This window comes from Haliotis cracherodii, unplaced genomic scaffold (genome assembly GCF_022045235.1).
Source record: "Haliotis cracherodii isolate W230 unplaced genomic scaffold, xgHalCrac1.p SCAF_17, whole genome shotgun sequence".
Taxonomy (NCBI): domain Eukaryota; kingdom Metazoa; phylum Mollusca; class Gastropoda; order Lepetellida; family Haliotidae; genus Haliotis; species Haliotis cracherodii.
In genome coordinates this window covers 76,969-90,182 of record NW_027266272.1, presented here as the reverse complement: position 1 = coordinate 90,182, position 13,214 = coordinate 76,969, and the positions used below count along the sequence as shown (strand labels likewise).

At 40.0% G+C, this 13,214-nt stretch overlaps 1 protein-coding gene across 2 annotated transcripts in view; it reads left to right on the top strand.

Moving 5' to 3' along the window:
* Nucleotides 1-13,214, top strand: part of LOC139464805 (polypeptide N-acetylgalactosaminyltransferase 13-like) — a 101,179-nt gene that overhangs the window by 47,547 nt on the left and 40,418 nt on the right. For both annotated transcript variants that reach the window (XM_071246313.1, XM_071246314.1), the window contains 4 exons: nucleotides 2,639-2,743; nucleotides 3,289-3,391; nucleotides 4,594-4,764; nucleotides 7,868-7,985. In XM_071246313.1, coding sequence (XP_071102414.1) covers nucleotides 2,639-2,743; nucleotides 3,289-3,391; nucleotides 4,594-4,764; nucleotides 7,868-7,985 — 497 coding nt within the window. The remainder of the gene's footprint in view (nucleotides 1-2,638; nucleotides 2,744-3,288; nucleotides 3,392-4,593; nucleotides 4,765-7,867; nucleotides 7,986-13,214) is intronic.

Here is a 13,214-nt window from a genome sequence, read left to right as displayed (position 1 = left end):
AAGCTTATTAAGTCGCCGGATTGGACCCCCCCAAGGCTAACAACCCCCACGAGATTCGGGCGGTCGCGTCTACCATGGCTCTGCACAGTAACTGTTCCCTCAAATCGATCATGGAAGGCTGTTTTTGGCGATCCGACACCGTTTTCGCCAGCCACTACCTCCGTGATGTAGCCTTGCAAGATGTCGCCGGCGTTCACAGCTTTGGTCCCCTGGTGGTAGCTCAACAGGTCACCAACCCCCGACGCCACTGATTCTCCATTACCCTGAGCGGGGCCCGTCGAACTCTCTGGTGTTTATCACCCCAGATTAGAGGGCTCTACTGCGTTCCGCATTTGCTCTTAGGTCAGTTCTAGTTTTGGCCTTCCCGCCTCATACTATTTCTGTCACCTATTTCGGGTTCCCTCTTTTGCATCGACTCTCGTTTCCTTCGACAGGAATGGTCGCTGGTGTTCCGGTCATCTCTTGTCCATGCGGTGCGATTTCATCGGACCTTGATGAGGGTTTTCTTCTGGCTCACATCTGAAGGTATGCCCACCGGCCGAGCCGTCTGATAAAGATGCAATACGGAGTAATGCAGGATAAGTTAAAAAATTTAGTAAATTCTAAATATTTTTTACATTTGTATACTTATCCTGCATTACGAAGTCTAAGTGCCCCCCCTGCGCTCCGCTTCCTCCCCACGAAGTTTCCGATGTTATGTTAAAGCAGTTATGTGTTTTGACATGACGTCATGTCTTCCGGGTCACGTGCCAACTGTGTGGGAGGGGGCGCTGCTTCCTGGACAGATGGAAACAACTTTCTTCAGCAGCTGGATCTCACACAGTTCGTCTCTCTGTCAAAGACAGCAGTAAATGCAATACGGAGTAATGCAGGATAAGTATACAAATGTAAAAAATATTTTACTAATTTGTATATCTGGACTTATGTTTGTAACTTGTTTTATTAATTTTATTCAAAATTCCTTTTAATATTGTTTTTATTAATTTCGGCAAAGTCGTGTGTGAAGCGATCGGAAGATTGCACAACCCACCGTTATTAACAACAACCACGGTCAGATCACCGCTATTGACGCCTTGAAACGAACTTTAGTTGACAGAGAATGGATACATATATCATTAATGCCATACTGTGACTCGTTAAAAGTCATATTTGATTTTGTTGGACGATTCTATGTCAACACGTACTTCTCGCTATCACATGCACTGGAGCCTTGACGGTGACTGGTCAGACTGGTTCCATGTAAAAAATAATACCCGGCAATAGCGATCAGCTGCTTCGCTTAGGGTTATTATTAGTTAAATATGTTATGTAAAAGCTGCACCTAAATTAACAAGATATTGGAATATATCATTCCTGATAAAAACATAGTTTCAGATACAATTTTTGCTGATTCTTGCATTAAAATCCTGTAAAGTTATATCATTGGGTGTGTCTTGACCGAATCACCGGTAGTTAGCAACCGCCGCTTACATCAATAAATAAAGACTGGTTTCAGCGCAAAGCCTGCGCAAAGATACATCAAGAGACAAACCTCAGCCTTATTGTTAATGCTATACGCGACATAAATATCGATCGGCTGAATGGCCGTGATTTCCTTGTCAATATATCGCACATCAAAACAAATATAAATTAAACTGCTGTAAGTATCTGCTCGTCAGTCAGGACGAGTATTTAATAATCAAAGCTTGACCGACATCGGTTACCACTCATCAATACGAGCGGACGAGTGGATTTTTCGAGCCCTGACAGTGCTAGGAAAGCATTCTGTTAGTCAATGTCAACAGTAGGGAATTCGTCTGTGGCTGATTGGCACTTAAACAATAATATTAATTTATATGTATTTTATTAACATATACCATTACCAGCTCCCGATGTGTGTGTTTTGGTAACCACACAACTGCCAGGATTGCTGGGATCTGGTGTACTGATGGACAAGATGTCAGGCATGTTCAGCATGTTCGGAGACCATACCTGGCCACTGCCCATTTATTTGCGAGAACTGATACAAGAAAATACGGCTCCAACTTTGGATAACAAATTCTGGTGTATTTGAATACTAGTTGCTCAGTGCCATGGATTTAATGCTTTATAGCCAAGACTCTGAGTCAGATTAATGAAGCGAAATTACTTCGCTAGTCACTTATTTGTTTACTGCCACCATTTGTCGCACGCTGTTTTTCAGGAAAGGGTGTTGTCAATTAACTAAGATCGGCTTTTGCTGGATATAGCCGAAGTTATTGCGTTGCATTTGACCGAGTTTCCCATAGCGGCTGTGCACATATTCCACTAGCAACCAATTTCAAATCTGATAGTGTTTCTTTTCGTTCACATAAAAAATGCATTAGGATCCAATGCAGAAGCTTCATTTTAAACCCATTCAACGCTTTTTGTTCCAATAGATAGGAGGGCCTGTATCTTGGAAAGGCATTTGTCATTATTGCTATTAGCAAGTTGAAAGTTACATAGAATGTTTCTTTGATGTAACAGTCTCTAAGTGTAACATGATCATTTGCTGGTGCTCCTGCGTTTCACCAGCCTGCTTCACGTGGACTTTGGACTCCCACACTGAGTAGCCAGGCAGTCATATAAGTGAGTTTCTTTTTAAGGCAATATAGTCACTCACTGCTTGTTGTTTCAGACCACTTGGGAAAAGATCTGGATGATTATGCAAAAACCTTGAGTGTGAAAGTGAAAGTCCTAAGGTCATTTGAAAGAACTGGTTTGATAAGGGCCCGGTTGAAAGGTAGGTAGCTTTGTCCTATTGGTGGCCTTCAGAGACATTCCATGACCAACTTTAGAGGGTTGCTCTGATTACATGAATGGAAGTAATTAGGACCATATTCTTAAATGAGATTATATCATGAAAAGTGCAAGGAGCTGACATTAAAAAGAGATAGCCCGAGATAAAAATGATAGCCGGAATGTTAGCATCACAATGTGGGAAGCATGAGGTCCAGTAGAATGAAGGACAGGCTGGATGAGATACTGTAACAGGACATGATGATGAAAAATGATGTTAACGACGTTAACGATGAAATAAGATGATAATGATGTTAATGAAAAAGATGGTGGAATGATTATGATGAGATTCAGCTAGTAGAGCATGTAACGGGGATCAAGGTCTACAACCCACCAATGATGTTGCATGGGAGTTTCATAACACCCAGATCAGCCCTGTATGACCTGTGTATGACAGCAGTGATGTGAGAACATCCAGGGAGTTTTTGTCACACTTGTTAGGGTCTGTGTCTGATTTGTCTTCATTGTATTCCCTGCTCTCTGTGACAGGAGCGAAGGAGGCTCGCGGAGACGTCATCACGTTCCTGGATGCTCACTGCGAATGTACGGAGGGGTGGCTGGAGCCCTTGCTGTATGAGATCCACAAGAACCGGTGAGCGTGTGTCCCTCTCGCTTGTGTCCCTCTTGCTTGTGTGAGAGACTTGGTGAGATGATTGGTGTGTGTTTAGATGATGATCTGTGTCTAAACACACCAATCATCTACCCAAGTCTCCCCTATTACCCTCCACATTCACCCCTCCCAACCTACCCCACCCAATACGAAGTGGTCAACAACCCTACCCCCCACCCCCCTACCTACCCCACCCAATACCAAGTGGTCAGCACCCCCCACTCCCCAACCTACCCCACCCAATACCAAGTGGTCAGCACCCATACCCCCCACTCCCAAACCTACCCCACCCAATACGTAATGGTCAGCACCCCTACCCCCCCACTCCCCAAAATACCCCACTCCCCAACCTACCCCACCCAATACCAAGTGGTCCGCAATCCTCCCCCCCACTCCCCAACCTATCCCACTCAATACCAAGTGGTCAGCAGCCCTACCCCCCACTCCCCAAGCTACCCCACTCAATACCAAGTGGTCAGCAGCCCTACCCCCCACTCCTCAACTTATCCCACCCAATACCAAGTGGTCAGCACCCCTATCCCCACTGCCCAACCTACCCAACCCAATACCAAGTGGTCAGCACCCATACCCCCCACTCCCAAACTGCCCCACCCAATACCAAGTGGTCAGCACCCCTACCCCCAACTCCCCAACCTACCCCACCCAATACCAAGTGGTCAGCTCCCCTACCCCCCACTCCCCAACCTACCCCACCCAATACCAAGTGCTCAGCACCCCTACCCCCAACTTCCCAACCTAATCCACCCAATACCAAGTGGTCAGCACCCCCCACTCCCCAACCTACCCCACCCAATACCAAGTGATCAGCACCCCTACCCCCCACTCCCCAACCTACATCACCCAATACCAAGTGGTCAGCACCCCTACCCCCCACTCCCGAACCTACCCCACCCAATACCAAGTGGTCAGCACCTCTGTTCCCCGGTCTCACCCCTCCCAACCTACCCCACCCAATACCAAGTGGTCAGCACCCCTACCCCCCCACTCCCGAACCTACCCCACCCAATACCAAATGGTCAGCACCCCTGTTCCCCGGTCTCACCCCTCCCCACGCAATACCAAGTGTCAGTGGTCAGTCGTGCACTGTTAGGTTCTAACGTGGATTACGTGTAATGAGATGAAATAGAACAAAAGTAACATGACACGTGCTGATGTGTTTGCAGGAAGTCTGTCGTGTGTCCAATCATTGATGTTATCAGTGACGACACGTTCGAGTACATCACCGGGTCGGACATGACGTGGGGAGGCTTCAACTGGAAACTCAACTTCCGCTGGTACCCTGTGCCCCAGAGAGAGCTGGAGAGACGGGGTGGTGACCGTAGTCAGCCTACAAGGTGGGCAGAGTTACCTCCCTATTTACACTCACATTACAGTTATGGCACCAGAGTACTGTGTATGTATTTGTCATTAGGCCAGACTTTTCTTTTTTGTTCACTAACAGATGTTTTGGGGACATCTGTGCAGTAGATGGGAAAAAAAGAATAAAAGAGATTAATTTATAATAATCTGAATATTTGCCGTGTGTGCTGTGTTAGTTAAAGTTAACCAATTGTGACCTGTTGCCTTGCTGTTTGACTAAACCAGGGATTCAAAGATACCATTGCCCGACTCCCTGGATTTGCTGTCACTACTTGTCCATAGATAAGTAGATAACTAGGTCCACCAGTCTGTACTGCAGTAAACACATTTAGTACCGTTACTACACTGTATGGTTATATAGAGTGTTCACTACGACTTGATGTTGTTAATCTGTTTTGTAGATTTTTTATCCAAATTATATTTAATATCGTTTACTGTATTTTCTTGGGTATAGTGCGCACCCAAGTATAATGTGCATCGCCCTCTAGGGGATTCAGTATTTTGGAAAAAAGATTTTTCAAGTATTATGCACTGAATTTTTTTACCCCTTTAGCAAAATCAGGTAAAGGAAGTGGTGATAAAAATTTGGCAGTACAAATTTGAAATTTGAGATAAAAAATCACCAGACGTGTTGATTTACCATTTCAATTGTATTTTTTGTTCTGCAAGGCATTGTTTTACATACAGTGATTAAGATTACTGTGTGTATTTTTTCGTAGACTAATCAGCAATCAGCTGTATACATTTTTTCTTGGAATCTACCGATGATTCAGTTAAAACTTGATGCAATGATCGGAAAAAATTGTACATGAAACTCTTAGTTTATCAGGAATAATATATTCCAATATCGGGACATTTTAGTTCCAGCTTTTACTAAATAAGTTTAATAATACTAACCATAAGCCCAGCACTTTGGTGCAGCTGATCTCTGTTGCCGGATATTTTTTTTCACACTGAACAATTTGACCAGTCACTGTCGATGCGCCTGCGCTCATGATCGCAAGAGCTATATATGTTGACATAGAATCGTAAAACTACAACAAATATGACTTTTAACGAGTCAAAGTATGGCATTTATGATATATTTATCCATTCCATGTCAACTAAAGTTCGTTTCAAGGTGTCATTAGCGGTATTCTGACTGTGGTTGCTGTAAATAATGTTGAGTTGTGCAATCTACTGATTACTTCACACACAATTTCGCCAAATTTTAATTTAAACAATATTCATAGAAATTTACGTGCTCACAGTAATGTTTTTGTGTTTGGGACAAAAAGCATCAAAACTCATTATGGCGTGTATAATGCTTCTACACAGATGTGTGTTCTGGACAAAAAGCATCCAAACTCATTATGGCGTGTATAATGCTTCTACACAGATGTGTGTTTGGGACAAAAAGCATCCAAACTCATTATGGTGTGTATAATGCTTCTACACAGATGTGTGTTCTGGACAAAAAGCATCCAAACTCATTATGGCGTGTATAATGCTTCTACACAGATGTGTGTTCTGGACAAAAAGCATCCAAACTCATTATGGCGTGTATAATGCTTCTACACAGATGTGTGTTCTGGACAAAAAGCATCCAAACTCATTATGGCGTGTATAATGCTTCTACACAGATGTGTGTTCTGGACAAAAAGCATCCAAACTCATTATGGCGTGTATAATGCTTCTACACAGATGTGTGTTCTGGACAAAAAGCATCCAAACTCATTATGGCGTGTATAATGCTTCTACACAGATGTGTGTTTGGGACAAAAAGCATCCAAACTCATTATGGCGTGTATAATGCTTCTACACAGATGTGTGTTTTGGACAAAAAGAATCCAAACTCATTATGGCGTGTATAATGCTTCTACACAGATGTGTGTTCTGGACAAAAAGCATCCAAACTCATTATGGCGTGTATAATGCTTCTACACAGATGTGTGTTCTGGACAAAAAGCATCCAAACTCATTATGGCGTGTATAATGCTTCTACACAGATGTGTGTTTTGGACAAAAAGCATCCAAACTCATTATAGCGTGCATAATGCTTCTACACAGATGTGTGTTTTGGACAAAAAGCATCCAAACTCATTATGGCGTGTATAATGCTTCTACACAGATGTGTGTTCTGGACAAAAAGAATCCAAACTCATTATGGCGTGTATAATGCTTCTACACAGATGTGTGTTTTGGACAAAAAGCATCCAAACTCATTATGGCGTGTATAATGCTTCTACACAGATGTGTGTTTGGGACAAAAAGCATCCAAACTCATTATAGCGTGCATAATGCTTCTACACAGATGTGTGTTTTGGACAAAAAGCATCCAAACTCATTATGGCGTGTATAATGCTTCTACACAGATGTGTGTTTTGGACAAAAAGCATCCAAACTCATTATGGCGTGTATAATGCTTCTACACAGATGTGTGTTTTGGACAAAAAGGATCCCCAACTCATTATGGCGTGTATAATGCTTCTACACAGATGTGTGTTTTGGGAAAAAAGTCTGCACTATGCACAAGAAAATATGATATATTACTTTGTGCAAAACCGTGTGTGGAACTGATCGGCACATCACACCAACACACATTTATTTACAGCGACCATGATCAGATACTGTAAATCTTGAAATTAATGCGAGAGTTAATTAAATGCAAAAAAATGCGAGAGTGAATTAAATGCAAAAAAATGCGAGTGGTCTTTGTTCGTATTAATGAAACTTCGCATTTATGTCTCCAAAATGACTATCAACAATAAGACAGCCTCACTGCACACTTTGAATAGCGGAAATAGCAACTTGTATAAAAACAAGTGGTTTATTGAGCAGCATTGGAAACAAGTATATAACAATATCATGCAACAAATAGGAATTACACAATAGGCATCTGGTGAGTTATCACTGCTAAGGTCAAGAGTTCTACCCACTCGAGTCAAACTAGGCATCATTGACCACTCCAGGGTCGCATAAATTTTGATTTGCATTTTTGGCTAGGTTGTCAGAGAATTCATAAATATATCATAACTGTCATACTTTTTGCTTCTAGGACGCCATTTCCATCGTTACTATGGTTACTTCTGTTGCCAGGACACCCACAATGGCTGGCGGTCTGTTCTCCATCCACCGAGACTACTTTTATGAAACTGGGTCATATGACGAGGGGATGGACATCTGGGGTGGCGAGAACCTCGAAATGAGTTTTAGGGTAAGTAACTCAACACAGCTATTGAAGGGGAGCCTATGTAATATGGGACCGGAAACTTAGGGTTAGGGTTAGGGTAAGTAACTCAACACAGCTATTGAAGGGGAGCCTATGTAATATGGGACCGGAAACTTAGGGTTAGGGTTAGGGTAAGTAACTCAACACAGCTATTGAAGGGGAGCCTATGTAATATGGGACTGGAAATTAAATTATGTAGATAATCAAGACATATTGAGGAAATTGAATGTATTGTCATTCATGTCTAAGTTTACAACAACAAAAGAAAAGAGATACATGCAATAGGTCGCCGGTGATTGAAATTGTTCAATGGTGACCCAGCTCAGGTAACTCTGAAATACTTCTAAAATTCAACTTCTTGTGTGGTAGGCTTTCTGGATCTGGCCAGATTTAGACTTGATACTGGCCATAAGGTTGGTGTGTGGTTCCAACTTTACAATATGTCTGTCTAGTCTGGTAACAAGTGTCAGCATACAGGACAGTTGTACAGTCAACACAGCGACCACAGTCACCCTCAAGTATGTTGGTCCTTACAACCATTGCTTCAGGGTAGGACGTTCCTCCATATCTCATAGCGGAACTCTCCTAGTCACCACTGAATGGATAGACGCACTGACTAGGCCAAATACATATTCTCATTGACATCAACTTTTGTTGACATACCTGTGTTGTTGACATATCTGTTGTTGACATACCTGTGTTGTTGATATATCTGCATTGTTGACATACGTGTGTTGACATAACTGTATTGTTGACATACCTGTGTTGTTGACATATCTGTATTGTTGACATACCTGTGTTGTTGACATATCTGTATTGTTGACATACCTGTGTTGTTGACATATCTGTATTGTTGACATACCTGTGTTGTTGACATATCTGTATTGTTGACATGACTGTGTTGTTGACATATCTGTATTGTTGACATACCTGTGTTGTTGACATATCTGCATTGTTGACATACCTGTGTTGTTGACATATCTACATTGTTAACGTACCTGTTGTTGATATATCTGCATTGTTGACATACCTGTGTTGTTGACATATCTGTATTGTTGACATACCTGTGTTGTTGACATATCTGCATTGTTGACATACCTGTGTTGTTGACATATCTGCATTGTTAACATACCTGTTGTTGACATATCTGTATTGTTGACTTAGCTGTGTTGACATATCTGCATTGTTGACATACCTGTGTTGTTGACATATCTGCATCTAACATTACTAATATATTAGGGCTTAATTTTATCTATATTTAAAACTTTCTCTCTCCGTAACAAAATCCATATGTTCTAGTATTATATTTGATATATCCGTATTTACATATATACATCATTTATTTACATATAATTTATGCATCATTTATAATTTATAGTCAACATATATACCTATAAATCTTTACTATACTCAATAATGTAATGTAATGTAATGTAATGTAATGTAATGTAATGTAATGTAATATATTAAACTCCCCACCCATACAATTAAGTATAGTGGTTTATATCTATTTAATAAGCATATTATTTATTATTCAACCCCACCTACCCCGTCGACGAAATACAGGACTGTGAAGTTGACGTAAAGCCTAAAACTGGATGATGATAATAAATGAATGTTAATGCAACAACCGTTGCGTGTGAAGATATATTGAATACATTTGAATCATTAACATATTTCAACACCTTTTTTAACTGTAAAATTAGATACATTTAAACTTAAAGGGGCACTGATCTAACGCAATTCCCCGGGACTGGTTGTTGCCTTTGTTATTGTTTTTTCCCAGTGAGTACCCGGATGTATAGCAGAAATCTAGACTAGTTCGCGACCTCTGCTGCACCATTCGTAAGCGCATTAGTCACTTTTATGGGTAGTAATAAGGGCGTATGGTCACATTGATCAACAAAATGAAATACAGTTTTCGAGATAATAAGGAAATGTAGGTATCTTTGCGGAAAGCATCGGTAATGGTGACGAAATTTTGATAAGTCACTTGCTTGGTAATTTTGCGATTTTCGTTTACTCTATTTTGACTTGCAACACAAAGTAAATATTTCACCTGAGCATTGCTTTTTTTTATAGTGTGTATATTTTTTTACTGTCAAAATGTGTAACATTTTCAAATTTATTAAACGCCTAAATATTCAGTTATTTTACAAAGTGACTGAAAAACATTTCCATCTGTATTATTATGATAAAGAATTCCAAACATTTTGATGTTTAATGTCATCACCAAGAGACTGAAAATGTTACGTTGAAAAATACATTTCTATGTTGTTTGGCTTCTAATCAGACATAATAATCTGTTGTGATGTTGTAAGGCCCTTTTGATCGTCTTAATCAATTTTAGTCAATCTGAAGAATTTCCCAACCAAGACGTAGAGGAACAAGAACGAATCGGTTCAGTGCTACAGCGAATGAAGGAAAACAAAATGCAAATACCATAATTACAACTTACCAAATTTATGTGTATAAATTTTGGGCAGCCTCCTTGTTCGAGGAATGTATCCGTGAATATCCACACAAAGGAACAATATCCAACTCGTCTGCAGCTGTACAAAGAAACTTATTCGATGTCACCTGTCTCTGTAACAATCAAATATTTTTAAAGATATATATTGTTTCGGGATATTATAACCTGTGTTTGTTTCTCAACTGATCACTTAGATTGTTTCAGGTGTTTCACATAGGTGTCAAGTCTCAAGGGTCGGCTGAGAAAGCCCACGTGACAACTATTTTCATAACGTCCACGGTTCCTAAAAAATCCAGTGATAGATAACAATGAGCAATCAATCAACGTATTATTAGTTAACCCTTTGAACAAAGTATGTTGTTTTTACATCGACACTTCACGCAAGGATATGAGTGTATTCCCTTTGTTTCAGTAAACCTAGACATGTAAACACTCCCTTATGACATATCCACTGTGCAAGATAACAGTGATTAATCAATCAACATATTTTCTGTTCATTCTTTGGTGACTAGGAACGATCCGTTGATTTACAAAAAAAAGTAAATGAACTGATCATTCACCTCTTGCTGGGCTGCCACGTGCATATTACATAACACACATTTCACCTCACTTCAAACCTGGATTTTAATTGAATAATTACCCCAGACACAATAAATGCCAAATAGGAACCTTTGTCAGGTAATCTAAGTGGTGCTACCACTAATTGTACCTGTAATAAATTCATTAACTGAGCATCAAGTGAATGACGACAAATACACAAGTGTAGGATTATACAAGAAAACGTGGATGACAACAAGTGAGTAGTAGTCGTATTATCGACGCAATCCGAAATCCGAAAATGCTTTCACTGCATGGATACTTTTTTTTATTATTAAACTATAACCATCTGGGGTATTTCCAAATGACGACATACGATGAGCTCCGCCGTTCTTTTTGTCTGTTTGTTTAGGCTGAAGAAATTAATTAACATGCGCCTTTTGTCGAAATCTTAAAAGATCACGGTTAAACTAATCAGTGTTCAAAAATGCGTGAAACAAATATTGCCTCCATCCTCCAAGTTTATTTAGCTGTCCTTGCAGACGGTAGCCCAGTCTCTGGTCACGCTCAGTTGCGTTGCGTATGATCCGGGTACTCACGGGGAAAAAACAATAACAAAGGCAACATCCAGTCCGGAGAATTGCGTTAGATCAGTGCCCCTTTAAGTAGCATATAACAGTTGAAATTAAGAAGTCTACAAGAAGATGTTTTTCTTATAATAGTGAGTGAGTGAGTGAGTATGGTTTTACGCCGCTTTTAGCAATATTCCAGCAATATCACGGCGGGGGACACCAGAAATGGGCTTCACACATTGTACCCATGTCGGGATTCGAAACCGGGTCTTCGGCGTGACGAGCGAACGCTTTAACCACTGGGCTACCCGACCGCCCCTCTTATAATAGAAGGTCCATAAGAGTATTTAGTATTTCATTATGAAAAAATAGTTCTCTATATATTCAATAATTAAGATTTCCCCACACCCCACTTTTTGTTTGTTTATGGTAAATGTTAATAAGAGGAGGTTTGGTGGGGGACTAGAGGTATCTTTTCAGAGGGTGTTATTCTGGCATTACCCACTATTTACTGGAGGATATTGGAAATGAATATAGACTGTCATGTTGTCTGACTACAGGTAGGATTTGTTATCCTAACAATCACTGAACATTAGAGGTGATTTTTACAATTGCCCAAATGATCCTGCTGAGTATTGGCGCTTAGTGATGTCAAATGGAACATTTTATTATTAGAGGAAATTGGTAGTGAATACTTAATACCATCTATACAGGATATTTTCAGGATTTTTAGCTCTTTCTTTCTCTGTGTGTAATTCTGATGGAAAGAAGTCACTCAACCAGTTCATGCAGTTCCAAGGTAAACAAAGATCAGACTTGGTTAGAAGCCGTGTTTATCCGCGACAACTTCCCACTGGTGACATTGTAGTGAACTTGGGAAGTGGTGATGCTTTTTTATATTCATATTATTATAATCTGTCAAACTGTACATAAATGTGTGTGTGTTAAATCATAAAATTCAAAGGGACTGTTCCCTACACCCATCAATATCATAATGAATGAACATTAGTTTATTGTATGGATTATATAAAGCTCTCACTAAGTATATGTTTTACATGCATGAAAGATGGGATTAAGGGAAAAAGGAAATATTTTCCTGAACGTTTCCAATAACTAGTGGAGGAAATTGGAAACAATAAATTGGCTGAACCTGTAGATAGTGTCAAATCTGTGATGGATGTGACAGATCTCACAGGGTAACATTCAACAGGCTCATTACCTTGTGATCATGTTAACATTTTTTCTTAACAGTTTAGAAACAGAGAAGATTTTTGAAGTGAACTACATTGGAAAAAGAGAGAAGAAATTAATAGTCAATGTTTTTGTCATAAAAACTCTGTTCAGTAAACAGCAGTTGTTATTTTAGTACTTTGAAGAGGACTCCCAAAGCTTCTCTTACTCTGTTATGATATATAATGTCAAAGTGAAAGCAAAAAAACATTATCGTGCAGCAAAGCATTTTCCATGGACTTGTTTATTTGCTATTTTGATATACATGTGTTTAGATTGATTGAAAAATATACAATATCAACCATAAATTTCTTCCGTGTGTGAATGCGTGTAATACTCGCATATTGGCTCCCCAGTTCTCATAATGCTTCATATGAAAGCAAAATTGTGTGTTTAATTAAC